The 15,435-nt window shown below is 48.3% G+C and overlaps 1 protein-coding gene across 1 annotated transcript in view; it reads right to left on the reverse strand.

The window, feature by feature from the left end:
* The window catches only part of KIF26B (kinesin family member 26B), a 560,184-nt gene that overhangs the window by 347,550 nt on the left and 197,199 nt on the right, over positions 1–15,435 (reverse strand). Inside the window, exon 3 of the mRNA XM_034950150.3 lies at positions 705–1,238. Coding sequence (XP_034806041.2) covers positions 705–1,238 — 534 coding nt within the window. The remainder of the gene's footprint in view (positions 1–704; positions 1,239–15,435) is intronic.

The raw sequence follows: 15,435 nt of genomic DNA on the forward strand, positions 1-15,435 counted from the left end.
CCAACACGGATCACTGTTCCTTCGTATATTTTATTCTCAGCAATGTCCAGCACTTCCACAGGCTGCTTTAAAACCGTGATTCCTGGGACTCACAATATCCTTTGGTTCAAAAGCAACTCACTCATCTCACTCTCACTTAATATCTAAAATCTCTGTTAACAGGCACAACAATGATCCCCTACTATATGGCAGATGTTGGCCTACATGTCATGCAAACACTACCTTATTTAATTCTCGTGACTCACATCCATTTATAAATGAGGGACTTGAGCCTAAGACAGGGCAAACCCCTTGTGCCAAGTCACACTGCTAATAAGTGGACAAGTCGGGGCTTGGACCCCAGTCCAAGTATCTGTGTGGCCTACCTCTTCATGGCTCTGCCATGTGGTAAATCTGCTGGCTGGGAAGCCGCTGGCATCACCTGGACCAGCAAGGACCTCTTACACAAAGAGGGTCTCTCAGGAAGGAGACACTGAAGAGCAGAGAAAGGGCAGGTGTGGAAAGTTTGGAAGATGTAGCAACACCCTCTCAAAGCAGGCAGGCCTGGGTGGGGCACCTTCATGAGAACTCTGTGGGGGCCACATGGAAACACTGGGCTCTGAGTTACAGGGTTCCCGGGAGGAGGCAGCGGAAGGAAGTGCTGCCTACTTCTCCGCTTTGACTCCAGCCAGCCCTGCTCTTCCTGGCTCACACAGGCTACTTACCTGGTATGGGTACAGGGTGACCCCGTTGGTTCTCGACAGGGACCAGGTGCCATCCAGGTACTGGTGAGCCTGGATGGCCACCGAATTGAGGATGTTCCCATTGCTTGGACTGGTGGCCATCTGGAGGCTGACCTTGGCCTGGTGGGTTGGGGACCCGCTCTTCTTTTCCGCCCCATTGCTGACCCCAAGGCTGCTGGGTTTGCTGCCGTGCTTGTTGGCAAAGCCTGTGTAGTTGGAGGTGGCACACGGGGCGGGCACAAAGGCCCAGTCTCTGGGCTGCTGGAGCCCACCCACATGCCGGGACCCCACCAGGGTGGGGATGTTGGAGAGCGGTGGCGGGGAGCAGGGCGAGGCGTCGTAGTGCTCACTGCCGGCTGCCTGCTTCAACGTCAGCACCATCTGGATGGCCTCCTGCTTCAGCTGGTTCAGGTGAGTGGCGCAAATGTCACAGCGGTTGTCCCGGTCATTCCATGCCTTCCGGATGGTGTTGGGGACCTGGAGTTTGTCGTGAATCACAGCCGAGAAAGCAGGGTCCTACAGAACACAGAAGCAGAGGGAAAGGAGATTCTATAACTCCAAGGCTGCTAGTGCAAGTCAGATACCTGGCTTACGAGTCAAGCCCTAGATGTACTCAAAGAGTTTGATAGTTTGATTGGCATTCAAGAGAAATGAGAAGACACACTGGCAGAAAAGCCTCTATTTTTGATAAACACATTAGACAAATGTAAGAATTTTATAGTGAAAACTTTTAAAAAGAAGTTAAAAAAATAAATAAGACTTCTAAGTACCTTCTTCGCCAGGCTGGTCAAGAATATTCTTTTTTTTTTTTTTTTTTTTTTTTTGAGACGGAGTCTCGCCTTGTCACCCAGGCTGGAGTGCAATGGCATGATCTCGGCTCACTGCAACCTCCACCTCTGGATTCAAGTGATTCTCCTGCCTCAGCCTCCCAAATAGCTGGGACTACAGGTGCCCACCACCACGCCCAGCTAATTTTTTGTACTTTTAGTAGAGATGGGGTTTCACTGTGTTAGCCAGGATGGTCTCAATCTCCTGACCTCGTGATCCACCCACCTCGGCCTCTCAAAGTGCTGGGATTATAGGCGTGAACCACCATGCCTGGCAAGAACATTCTTATTCTTACATCCACTGAAGAATTATAGCCATGCCTGGGCTCTCCCAAGGTGTTCAATCAGAAGGAACAAACATTTGTCCAGGCATGATGGGGGGTGAGTGCAATTCTGGACCACTGCACTGAGGCCCCCTGGCCCCCTGTTACCACAGAAAGTTAGTTGCAGATGGAGGTGCAACTTGCAACCTCAAACAGAGGTTCTGTTCTAAGAAAATCTTGGCCTTCTCAGCATTGTGTGCTAAGTACCACTGGAACAGAAGCATTTAATGGATTCAGTGAGAACAATGTCTCTTATTTACTTAGCTTTAGGATTACACAGAGAAACAAGCACCAGGAGTGTTCGTTGAGTATCAGATAGCTTCCAGTTCTGCCACTTGTGACCTTGGAGTTCTGCAGTGACCTCAGACAACTCACTGAACCTCTCGTCTGTCCACAGTGCCATGGCCTCTCCTTATCGTAAGGACCTTCCAGCTCCATGACTCCATTCGTGGGGGAACTGGGATAGGAGAGTGTGGTCTGTGCATATATGAACGGGGCTACTACGCCATTTGGGGGCTCAACAGTTGTTGCAGGTAATTGATAATGCTCATCTCAAGGCTTATTTACCTCTAGGACATTAGGGAGAAAATCTGCCCTTCGGAAATTCACTGTCAGCTTGCGTGGGGTAGAAGCCCCATCAGAGCTGAAGGTGGTTTGCTGAGCTGTAGGCGGGGAGGGAGTTGTGAGGCAGTGACGGGGCAGGAAGATCAGCAGTTGGGGGTGGTTCTTAATTAGGATCCATCTTGATTGCAGGCTCCAGCTTTTTGTTTTCCCTGTTTAACTACCCTGAGCAGCTCCTCAGCGCGCACTGATTAATTGATTAATAAATCAAGAGGCCTCTTTACACTGCAGCAGCAAGGGGGGGCTCAGGAGGGAGACACTCAAGACAGCCAGACACAATGATGGGAAACAATGGGAGGTTCAGGTTGAGCGAGTCTGGTTGAGGAAGTGATGCAAACCATATGAGGCCTGTCTCGAGGCGTCCTCCTCGATGACAGGGCCAGAGAGTCTCTAATCACAACTCAGAGCGTGTAGCAGGACCTGAAACGGCCCCTTAGGGACTGTTCCAGAACAGAGCGTCACCTCAGTTTACAGAAAAACCGGTCCCAGAGGGTTAAAAGCGTGGACTATGCCTAGATTTCTTGACCAAAGAGCCAAAGAGCCATATCCATCAATAGATTCCTATTTTCCCACGGACACAGAAGGGTTCCAGCCCCATGTTTTCACTAGGAAATGTTCATTCATTCAAACGGGATTTATTTGGGCCCCAGTATATGCAAAGATACAGTTTCTTGTTTTTTTTCACATAACCAATGGCTTATGCTCTCAAGGCACCAAACTGTTTGGCTTCAAAAAGCCTCAAATCAATTGCTTATTTAGAATATTTTTGCTAACCCAATCATATGGAAGAGGTGCCACAGAAAGGAGGCAGCTCTAAGAGAAGTCATTTCAGCCGGGCGCGGTGGCTCATGCCTGTAATCCCAGCACTTTGGGAGGCCGAGGCAGGCGGATCACAAGGTCAGGAGATCGAGACCATCCTGGCCAACATGGTGAAACACCATCTCTACTAAAATACAAAAAAATTAGCTGGGCGTGGTGGCGGGCGCCTGTAGTCCCAGCAATTCAGCAGGCTGAGGCAGGAGAATGACTTGAACACGGGAGGCAGAGGTGAGCCAAGATCACGCCACTGCACTCCAGCCTGGCAACAGAGCAAGACTCCATCTCAAAAAAAAAAAAAAAGAGAGAGAGAGAATGGTGAGAAGTCATGTCTGCACATCACAGTTTATTTCCAATGCTAGCCCTTGGAGTCTGGATTTGACTCTGACCTAGGGACACAACCACTCTCCAGAAACCGCATGAGCCATCCCTGGCTCTGAGGGCCCCTCTTCTCTTTTCTTCCTTGTTTTTACTCCTCTCCCTTGAAGCACCACCTTCTTTATTCAGCTTATTGCCATTTGTGGCTCAGCTGCTGACATTTAACAAGCGGAGACTTTGGTTTCCTGCACGCCCGGTGTTGCCCCAGGCTGGGGGTCTGAGGGTGCATGAGAACAACACCCGTTCTCTGAGAGTTCACAGTCCAGAGGGCCTTCTTGGTTCCTGTACTACCTAACGCCACATGCCTCTGCTGCCACCTCTAGCCCAGTCTGTAGTGACTCACAGGACCAATCCATACATACATGGAGCTCAGTGCTCCACCGGGGTTCACAAGACATCAGCACCAACTCCCGCTCCTCACAGCTGTCCTCCACTCACAGCTGTGCCAGCCAAAGCAAGCCCAGCGAGCACCAACAGAGCCATTCAGCACAGCTGGGCCCACCATCGATACGACCGCCACGGACAGCCAGGAAGTAGCCAACAAGCCATTCCTCTCTCGTCCAGGGAAAGGCTGAGATTGAGAGTCTTTAATGAAAATGCGGTTGCTGGCTGATGTCAGAGGTGTTTCTTCAATGAAGCCACCCTTGATCTAAAACCCTTTGTGAGTTCTTATCATCAAAAGGCCTCAGTAAATCAAGTGCTTATCCACACATTATACATAAATATTTTAGTACAACTCACAACTTCAAAAAGGAATTGTCAACAGCCATAGCTTTCTGTAAGTGCTGAAATAAAGAAGATACTGCTTTAAGGGAGGGTAGTCATAAATAGGAAGAAAAGAGAAAAGGAGGCCGGGCGTGATGGCTCATGCCTGTAATCCCAGCGCTTTGGGAGGCTGAGGTGGGTGGATTACCTGAGGTCAGGAGTCTGAGACCAGCCTGCCCAACATGGTGAAACCCTGTTTCTACTAAAAATGCAAAAAGTAGCTGGGTTGGTGGTACATGCCTCTAATCCCAGCTACTCAGGAGACTGAGGCAAGAGAATCTCTTGAGCCTGGGAGGCAGAGGTTGCAGTGAGCTGAGATCACACCACTGCACTCCAGCCTGGACAACAGAGCGAGACTCCATCTCAAAAAGAGAGAGAGAGAGAAAAGAAGTCTTCAGAGCCATAGATGCCTCGAATTATACCATGCTTTCCTGATATGGACACAAAAAGAATGGCAGTGGCCCTAGGAGATGGACTAGAGCCATGTCCTCTGGATCAGCTGGCGCCAAAAGAAGCATCCAGTCTGTCGTGCTGCCTAGCTCGTGGGCTTCAGAGACATCTGTATCACCTAGCTGTGATCCATCCTGGATCAGAGATAGTCTCACGGGAGCAGTGATGGGCCCACCCACAAGGTGAACTTCTATGTTTAAGGTCCCAATTTTTATTGGCACTTGGGCAACATTTTCAACCTAAAGTTTTAAGTTTAAGGATTCGATACTTAGAACACTCTTATCTTTCAGGAATATATACCAAATCATTTTTTCCCTACTTCTCCCATGAAGAGGAATACAAGAAGACACGTAGGTGGCGCGGCACCGTGGCTCACGCCTGTAATCCCAGCACTTTGGGAGGCTGAGGTGGGCGGATCACCCGAGGTCAGGTCCCCTCACTAATTTCAAAAGAAGAGAAATAAAGATAATGTGGCCAAATCTTAATTAGCCATTGTCAGAGAGGAGAGTTTAAGCATCTGAAATTGAAGGATACTCCCAACATGCCAGCTCGGGGATGCTACTTCTTCCTCAGGAAGATTTTTTTTTTTTTTTTTTTGAGATGGAGTCTTGCTCTGTCGCGAGACTGGAGCGCAGTGGTGCGATCTCGGCTCACTGCAACCTCCGCCTCCCTGGTTCAAGTGATTCTCCTGCCTCAGCCTCCTGAGTAGCTGGGACTACAGGCGCCCACAACTACGCCTGGCTAACTTTTTTTTTTTTTTTTTTTTTTTTTTTTTTTTTTAGTAGAGACGGGGTTTCACCATCTTGGCCAGGATGGTCTTGATCTCTTGACCTCGTGATCTGCCCACCTTGGCCTCCCAACGTGCTGGGATTACCGGCATGAGCCACCACGCCCGGCCCTTCCTCAGGAAGATTTTGTTCGTCGATGCTTATCAGCTCCCTGACCTTTACATCTCCTGATCCGCCTGCGCTTGATGGGGTGTGAAGGACCAAGGAGACACACAGGGTCATTCTCACCCAGAGTATTTCTCAGCGCGAGACTCTCTTCGCCCTTGAATCTACACAGCAGGAGTTTGCTGACGGCGAAAGGTCAGTGTCCTTGATTCCTGTTGTTCATGAGCTCCCAGAACCACACACAAGGTATACGACCACCGCAGAGGGAAGCCAGGAACCAATCAGAACGTCTGACAAAGGAATCACGACCCACGGCTCCGGGTGGGGAAGTCACCACCCTCAAGGTTCTATCAGCCGCACTGACACGACATGTGCATGGACTAAAGTCCCCAAGCGGCTCACTCTGATTGGCAAAGAGGACACAAGCACAGCGCATTCTGGAAAGACGGGAAAAGAAGAGGGGAGTGATATCTGAAAGAACACAGGGTGTGTTAGAATTAGGGTTTGCTCCAGGTGAGGCCTGAGACAGCCAAAATAACAACCGCAGTAGTGACAGCAACGAGGCCATGCCCTGAGATCGCAGGTGCACCCCTGCACCCCTGCTTGATAGCCTGCACCCCTACTTGATTAGCATGAAACTCAGGTAGAAACTTCCTTCTGTCCTACCCGGAGTCTGAACCCAAGGTTTGTCACTGTGGTTCCCAGTCTGCTTTGTAAGCCCACAGCCCTTCACCCAGTGATGGTGATCACACAATGGTGCGGGCATGAACACCGCGCCGAGCACGTGCACACGCTGAATGTAAAGGCATGAAGACATGCTGGGTAATAAGTTCACAGAGACAAAAAAAGAAAAAAACACTCTCCAGAGGAGGAAATGTTAAATGTCAGACCGCAGTTGTTCTACATAAGAAACCAAATTACCCTGGGATGTAGCGGCTGTGCTCAGCCTAAGTGATTCTGCTCTGGATTACTGCAGGGAGAGGCGATCCCATGAATGACTTCCGTTTGAACGATCGTGTTCCGCAAGCGAGGCAGCTGGGAGGGCCAAAGGCAGGTGGGAATGCGATTAATAGGGCTGCTTGCTGCAACATGTGAAAAAGGTATTGCAGAAGGTAAAGACTTTTCCACGTCAAAAGAAAAGGGAGATGTTTAATTAGAATGTAACATGATTAAGAACAGTTCATAAATGACTCAAAAGAATGGGTGAGGCATTTCTCATCACAACCCCTGAAAATGCTTTTATTTATTTATTTTTGAGACAGAGTCTTTCTCTCTTGCCCAGGCTGGAGCGCAGTGGTGTGATTTTGGCTCATTGCATCAAGCAATTCTCTTGCCTCAGCCTCCCAAATGGATGGGACTACAGGCGTTCACCCCCACACCCGGCTAATTTTTTTGTATTTTTAGTACCAATGGAGTTTTACTATGTTGGCCAGGCTGGTCTTGAACTCCTGACCTCAGGTGATCTGCCCACCTCAGCCTCCCAAAGTTCTGGGATTACAGGCGTGAGCCACTCCACCTGGCCAGTTTTTATGTCCAGGTCTCATCTTTTCCAACTAGATGGTATGGACAGTGTTGACTATTTTGAAAACTTTTGGTTAAGGGTATGGGAGGTTCGAGTCCTGCTTCTATTACTTAGTAGCTGAGTGACCAGGAGCCATTTTTCACAAATCTATCCAAGCTTCAGTCTCCTTAATGTAAAAATGGGAGTCGATAATCATACTTATTTTATTGAGTTAAGTAAGAATTAAATGTGATAATATGTGCAACATTTTTAGCACAGACCTGGCCCTTGGTAAATGCTGAATAAGTGGTAGTAATTATTATCACCCTTAAATAAATGGTAGTAATTATTATCAATGTAACTAGTCTCAGTATCTAATACAGTAACTTGTATAAATTTAGAACTTCATATAATGTTGGGATGAGGATAAGGAGGATGGTGACAATGATCTTAGGGCTGTCTTATCTAGGAGGATTTGGCGCTTTTGCAATTAAGAACAGAGAGGATGATAAAGAAGGGAACGTATCATATTTACTTAACCACCACATCTGGTCAAGTCAAAGCCTTCTTAAATCAGCCCGGGCGCAGTGGCTCACACCTGTAATCCCAGCACTTTGGGAGGTCAAGGTGGGTGGATCACTTGAGGTCAAGAGTTTGAGACCATCCTGGCCAACGTGGAGAAACCCCATCTCTACTAAAAATTAAAAAATTAGCCGGGCATGGTGGTAGGTGCCTGTAATCCCAGCTACTCAGGAGGCTGAGGCACGAGAATCACTTGAACCTAGGAGGCAGAGGTTGCAGTGAGCTCAGATCTCACCACTGCACTCCAGCCCGGGTGACAAAGTGAGACCCTGTCTCAGAAAAAAAAAAAAAAAAAGAAAGAAAGAAATCACAATAGGCTGGGCCCATTGGCTTACACCTGTAATCCCAGCACTATGGGAGACCAAAGCAAGGCAGGTGGATCAGTTGAGCCAGCAGTTCAAGACCAGCCTGGACAACATGAGGAAAACCCATATCGGAAGGAAGGAAGGAAGGGAGGGAAGGAGGGAAGGGAGGGAGGGAAGTAAGGAAAGGAGGGAAGGAAGGAAGGAAGGAAGGAAGGAAGGAAGGAAGGAAGGAAGGAAGGAAGGAAGGAAGGAATCGAAATAATACTGGGTTCCTGGAGTTCCTGAGCTGACATCTCTGAGCATGGCCTGAATGACTCTCAGCTTCCTTCTCTATTTTAAAAGATGAAACACTCCAAGAGGCGTTCATTTCCATGGAACTAAGAATCTGATGCTTCTCACTCTAACAGCCTACTGAAAACGCTTCCTCATTTCTCCCACAAGAGTGACTAATGCTTCGTAGGGGCTTTGCTAGATGTTCGATTTGAATCACAGACCCATCAACTAACTGGTCAGTATCTCCTAGGAGCTGCCAACCTTTTCCCAGGAGATGTAGAAAGAGAAACCTGGCCCGGACGCGGTGGCTCACTCTTGCAACCCTAGCCCTTTGGGAGGCCGAGGCAGGAGGATCACTTGAGGTCAGGAGTTCGAGACCAGCCTGGCCAACATAGTGAAACCCCGTCTCTACTAAAAATACAAAAATTAACCAGGTGTGGTGGTGCGTGCCTGTAATCCCAGCTACCCAGGAGGCTGAGGCAGGAGAATCACTGGAACACAGGAGGCGGAGGCTGCAGTGAGCCGAGACTGCGCCACTGCACTCCAGCCTGAGCAACAGAGCGTGACTCCATCTCAAGAAAAAAAAAGAGAGAGAGAAACCTGATTTCACATCAGCGTATCTTCAACCCTGAAAATCTTGTTCTCCAATATATCCCTTGGCTGTTGGGAAATAGGATCCCTTCACAAATAGATTCAGAGCTTAAGATGGGAAAGTAGATTCCTACTACGTACTTAAAATGTTTCCCTTAACTTTAAAGTTCATGTTCAACATGACACAAAATAAAGTGCTGAACTATACGCATGTAAGCACTAGTCAAGATTATAGTAGAATGCACTAAAATATTACTTTTAAAGGACTGAAGCCCATCTAGACTACATGTATTTTTTACATGTAGGCTTTAATGCGCCAGCAGGCAGCAAATGGAATTATTTTCAATCTGCAAGTAGTTGTATTAGTATAAGGCTATCAAGGATTCTGTTAATTATCTAATTATAAAATTGCTTAATGTTTCTTTTTCTTTTAATTGATTTCATATGCATGAAATACTGTATAAATGTACTTGGCTGTTTTGTTTTGTTTTGTTTTGAGACAGTCTCGCTCTGTAGCCCAGGCTGGAGTACAGTGGCGCGATCTCGGCTCACTGCAAGCTCGGCCACCCAGGTTCACACCATTCTCCTGCCTCAGCCTCCCGAGTAGCTGGGACTACAGGCACCGATCACCACGCCTGGCTAATATTTTGTATTTTTATTAGAGACAGGGTTTCACTCTGCTAGCCAGGGTGGTCTCGATTTCCTGACCTCATGATCCGCCCTTGGCTGTGTTTTCTTAAACTTACTACAAAAAGATTAAATACCTAAAATTTGGTGGTGTTGCCATTGTTTTTAAAAAGTAAAATGCTGGCAGGGTGTGGTGGCTCACGCCTGTAATCCCCACACTTTGGGAAACTGAGGTGGGCAGATCTGAAGTTCGAGACCAGCCTGGGCAACATGGTGAAATCCCAACTACAAAAAATACAAAAATTAGCCAGGTGCGGTGGTGCATGCCTTTAGTCCCAGCTACTCAGGAGGCTGAGGTGGGAGGATCCCTTGAGCCCAGGAGGCTGAGGATGCAGTGAGCTATGATGACACCACTGCCATCTAACCTGGGCAGCAGAGCGAGACCATGTCTCAACACAAAAAGGAAAAAAGATGGAATTTTAACAAATACATCATTTGACCATGTCCTACAAAAATTTAAGTACTTGCCTCATTCCCCTGTGACCCAGTGTTTTGGGCCCCACACAATTTTCTTCAGGCCACCTTGTCACACGTCCCTCACTTCCCCCAGGAGCACCAGCACCAGCCTCCCTCTGTCTCAGGGAAGCCCCTACATTTCCCAGCCTCTGCACCTTCACTTTGGTTCCTGCCCTGATGATAACTCCCTCTCTCCCTCATCAACCATGAGAAAACTTTTGAGGGTCATGGATATGTGCAGTATTATAATTGTGGGGATAGCATCATGGGTGGATACATATGTCCAAAAATATCAAAGTGTACGCTTTAAATGTGTACCATTCACTGGATGTGCATGGTGAATTATGTATCACACTAAAAAAACCAAAGTCTTGTTCATTCATCCTAAGGCCCCGCTCTTCCGCGAAGTCTGACTCCCAGAAGGGATGTCTCCCTTCACTGACTCGCACAGCACTTCTCTGAGTCATTCATAGCACTTAGCAAGCATTTCCTTACTTAAGCTGTACATGTTCTATCTCCACCATCACAGTAAATTCCTAGGGGGCAGAAACCGTGCCATAATTTGAATAGTAATGATAACTTCTACTCTTGCCCCCCTGGAGTCCACTCTCAAGAAAACAGACAAGGTGATCCTTTTCAATCTTAAATCTGATCCTGGCAGTCCTCGGCTTAAAATCCTCCCCTGGCCCCCGCCCCACTTCCTTCAGAGTCAAAGTCAATGTCCCTGCCATGGGCTCTGCAGGACTCGGCCTCCTAGTCCCTCTCTGCCCTCAGCTCCTACACTTGCTCCCTGACTCAGCCTGCACCAGCCATGAAAGCCTTCTGGCTGTTCCTTGAACACACCAGGAATGTCCACTCCCAGCTCAGTGACATTGTACTTGCTCTTCCTCCTGCCCAGAGAACTCTCACCTGCAGATATCTGCCTGGCCATCTCTTACCACCTTCAAGGTCTCAAGGATCACCTTTTCAGTGAGGCCTTCCTGGATCATCTAATGACAACTGCAAACTAGCCCCAACACTCCCTAACCACCTTTCTCTGCTTTAATTCTCTCTACGGCATGGCCACCTTCTAACTACATTCCGTTCATTGTCTGTCTCCCCCTGCAAAATATAAACTAGGTGACAGCAGGCACATTTGTCTGTGTTGTTCACTGCGGAATGCCTCATGCCTAGAATAATGCCTGAAGTCAAGTAGGCACACAGAAGCCATGTGTCGAATCAATCAATGACTCGATGAATCCATTTTCAGTGAGAGAGGTTCCCACATTGAATAGCTTCATCTTTCTTAGGAATTTTTAAATTTTTTTTTTCTTTTGAGACAGAGTCTCACTCTCTCGCCCAGGCTGGAGTGCAATGGTGCAATCTCGGCTCACTGCAACCTCCGCCTCCTAGGTTCAAGCAATTCTCCTGCCTCAGCCTCCCCAGTACCTTGGGATCACAGGTGCCTGCCACCACGCCCAGCTAATTTTTGTACTTTTAGTAGAGACGGAGTTTCACCATGTTGGCCAGGCTGCTCTCAAACTCCTGACCTCAGATGATCCACCCACCTCAGCCTCCCAAAGTGCTGGGAATACAGGCATGAGCCACTGTGCCTGGCCTTTCTTAGGAATTTTTATCCCTTTTTGCTTTTGTCACGTTTGCTAGTATAGTTGTCTTTTTTGCTTGTTTCTGCTACACTTTAGTGTCCTGGGAGTACTGGGAGGGCTTGTGTGTTCAGAAAAGCCTCTAGGGCCTGTTTCTCAAAGTGTGACCTCACCACGCCCCCTGCGCAGAGTCACTTGGGAAGCTCACAGTGAGGCAGGTTTCCAGGTCCCCTCTCAGACCCCCTGTATCAGAATCTCTGGGGAGCCGGGCTCTGGAATCTGCATGCTGACGAGCACCCAGGTGACGGTGTGGTGCGCTGTCACAGAGGAGGGGATGGGAAGGAAGGCCAAGAGGAGGCAGGGAGAAGGAAGAAGTGGACAAGGACACCTGCCTGTCCCATTCAAGTGCCTCACCCCAGCCGTGGCCTTCAGACAGGAGCCGAGGATTTCATGAGGTGCTCTGCCCTCCACCCAGTGAATTGCAACTCCTCCAAACACCTGAGCGTGGGGGCTGCTGCTTTTTATACAAAATAATTCAAGACGATGATAAATAGCCCTGGAGACATAGCCCAGAGACTAAAGGTAGAATGCAGATGTCTTTTCACCAAATTCTCTCTCTACTCCAATGGTTCTTAACCACTGGTAAGTTTTTTAAATTCTTTCTTCTTCTTCTTTTTTTTTTTTTGAGACAGGGTCTCACTGTGTTGCCCAGGCTGAAGTGCAGTGGTGTGATCACGGCTCACTGCAGCCTCACTCTCCTGGGCTCAAATGATCCTCCCACCTCAGGCTTCCAAATAGCTGGGACTAGAGCTGCACACCACCATGCCTGGCTCATTTTTGTATTTTTTGTAGAGATGGAGTTTCGCCATGTTGCCCAGGCTGGAGATGGTGATTTTGATGCTCAGGGGACATTAGGAAATATCTGGAGACATTTTTGGTTGTCATAACTGGGAGAGGGCTACTGACGTCTAGTGAGTAGAGGCCAGGATGCTGCTAAACATCACACACCGTGCAGAGCACCACCCCCATCCCAGCACCTGAAAAAAGAACCACTGGCCGGGCGCAGTGGCTCACGCCTGTAATCCCAGCACTTTGGGAGGCCGAGATGGGCGGATCACCTGAGGTTAGGAGTTCGAGACCAGCCTGGCCAACATGGTGAGACCCTGTCTCTACTAAACAAAATATAAAAAATTAGCCAGGTGTGGCGGTAGGTGCCTGTAGCCCCAGCCACTCAGGAGGCTGAGGCAGGAGAATCGCTTGAACCTGAAAGGCACAGGTTGCAGTGAGCTAAGATCGCGCCAGTGCACTCTAGCCTGGGTGACAGAGCGAGACTCCGTCTCAAAAATGAATAAATAAAATAAAATAAAAATCATCCAGTCCTAGATGTCCGTGGGGTCAAGGTTGAAACGCGGGCCTAGGTGCTCTCCTCTGATTCCTTCTCACCTGCTCTCACTGGAGATGAATCTCGGTGCAGGACAGCAAGGTGGGTGTTCTAAGCCCAGAAGCGAATGCCGGCTCTCCTCTACCTCAGTTTCCCTTAGTGTGCAGGTACTGAACTCTAAACAGCATGCTCTCTTCCGTTGTAGCTGGCAATGGGGTTAGAAGTGGTGGGTGTGTATGGCCACGCCCAAGGTGGACACAGTGCCCCTGGCTATGAAAACCCCACGGGCTGGTGGAATGCAGATCCTGACCGCCTGGCCCAGCCTCCAACTCCCCCGCCATCTGGCTACACAGGACATTGCCCTTCCTTGTGACAGAGGCACCGCTGACAGTGTCACCAGCTGTTTACGAGAGAGTGTGGTGGAAGAGGCTGATGAGGCCCTGAGGTCCTGGCCATGTGAAACCGTGGATCTGGTTCATGGCTTACGAGGCTGGTCACAGAGCCTGTCATTGGCATCTCTGCCTCTTGGCCTGGGTTTCAGAGGGGACGGCTGAGGTGGCTTTTACTATGAAATCACTTCAAGCCTCTGGCCCGATTTACATCATGGTAACTTTGCAGTTTCCTTCTCGGAGAAGCAAAACAAAAGCCACGATAAGGCAAAGTCATCTTGAAGGTATAATTTGGTACAATTCTAAAGAAAACCAAAACTTGCTTTGTTCCCTCATAAAACCACATTTTTGTAGCTCAGACCTCATGCCAGATTGTGCCAGGATGTGCTTGGTGGGGGAGTCATGAAGCGTTTGACGGGAGGTGCCCCAGGCTGAGGAGACCCTCAGAGGATAAGGACCTCAGCTGTATGTTTTTGTGTTCACTCATAAACATCAGAAATAACAACACAGCCTTAAGCAGAGGATGTAAAATCCTGGCAACATCTGAACTTGGGGGTCTGTATTCACAACTAACAACTCCAAGACCTACCTGTGAGGTCCAGAATTTCACCGTCCATCCTGAGACATCTTGTTTGCTTATTTGGGGACTGATGAATTAATCCTAGGCTACTCAACCACACTTCTTACCCCTCTTTCTTCCATAATGATCCTTAGTGAAAAGGTCTGAACTGAAAATTCGCTGAGATGAGCAAAGCATCACCAAAACAGCTTTAAATAAAGCAGGGTGGTGGTGGGGAGGGCGGGAGGAGCAGGAAGCATTTCTCCAGGAACTTGGCCACACCTCTCTGCCAGCTCCAGTCAGTAACTGTCATTCTTGAGAAGTCAGTTGCAACCAACTATTACACACCCACGAAGTCAGAGAACCGGCCAGCCATTCTCAGCTCAGACCCCCACCTCATGAATCATGACCTGGGTGGCTGCAGGGCAATGAGGATTTCTGGGCCTGACCACAAGGATGTGCCACCATCCGAATCTTCCTCAGTGTGTGCCACCCCTACCGCCCCTCCACCAAATAAAGCTAACCTCTTTAGAGGCTGCCACTTTTACTGGCTTCTCAGAGAACTTTCATGGTAGGGAGAGCCGGCAGAACATCTTGAGCGTCTGAGCAAAGGCTGAGGCTGTCTTTTTTGAATGAACCTTCTAGATGTTCCCACACCACCTCAACCACAACAAGCCCAAGCTAGTATGTGAAAGAGGGAGAGGGGGTGAGTAAACCAGGACCCCTCTCCCTGCTGCCTCTAGTCATTCCAACACACAGGAGCCTAGAATTTGACAGAGCACAGCTGTACTTCTCTGCTATACTGTTAAACTGATTTGTCCTCACATTTTAAAAGACAGCCTTCTGACTATCTTTAACAGACCCTATAAGATACAGATTTGAATCAATCAATTCATGTACATTGTCTACTTATGTAAATTAATTCTACAAGAAACTTAAAACGATAGCCACTACAACTCCAAAACCTCTAACGTGATAATCGTATGAAGAATATGAGCAGACTCAGTGGAAAAGAGTAAAAAGCAAAAGTCTATAGCAAGAGAGCCACTTCTCACCTTCTCCCTACTCTACACACCCACCCACGCCCACCACACACACACACACACACACGTGTACGTCTCTTTAGGAAAAAACCACTAAGATAGTTCTAGTCATGGGGTTGGGGAACCCATACTAGTAAGACAGGCTCAGGAGTTGAGATTCCCAAAAATGCGAAGAAAACTCACTTCCCTGTCCCCACCTGCCTCTATCACTTTTCCTTGAATCGATTCCGAAAAAGTTAAAAAAATGTTCATAAAGTGATTGTTGTGGTCCAAAAAAGGATTAAAATGAC

Source organism: Pan paniscus, chromosome 1 (assembly GCF_029289425.2).
Source record: "Pan paniscus chromosome 1, NHGRI_mPanPan1-v2.0_pri, whole genome shotgun sequence".
Lineage (NCBI taxonomy): Eukaryota > Metazoa > Chordata > Mammalia > Primates > Hominidae > Pan > Pan paniscus.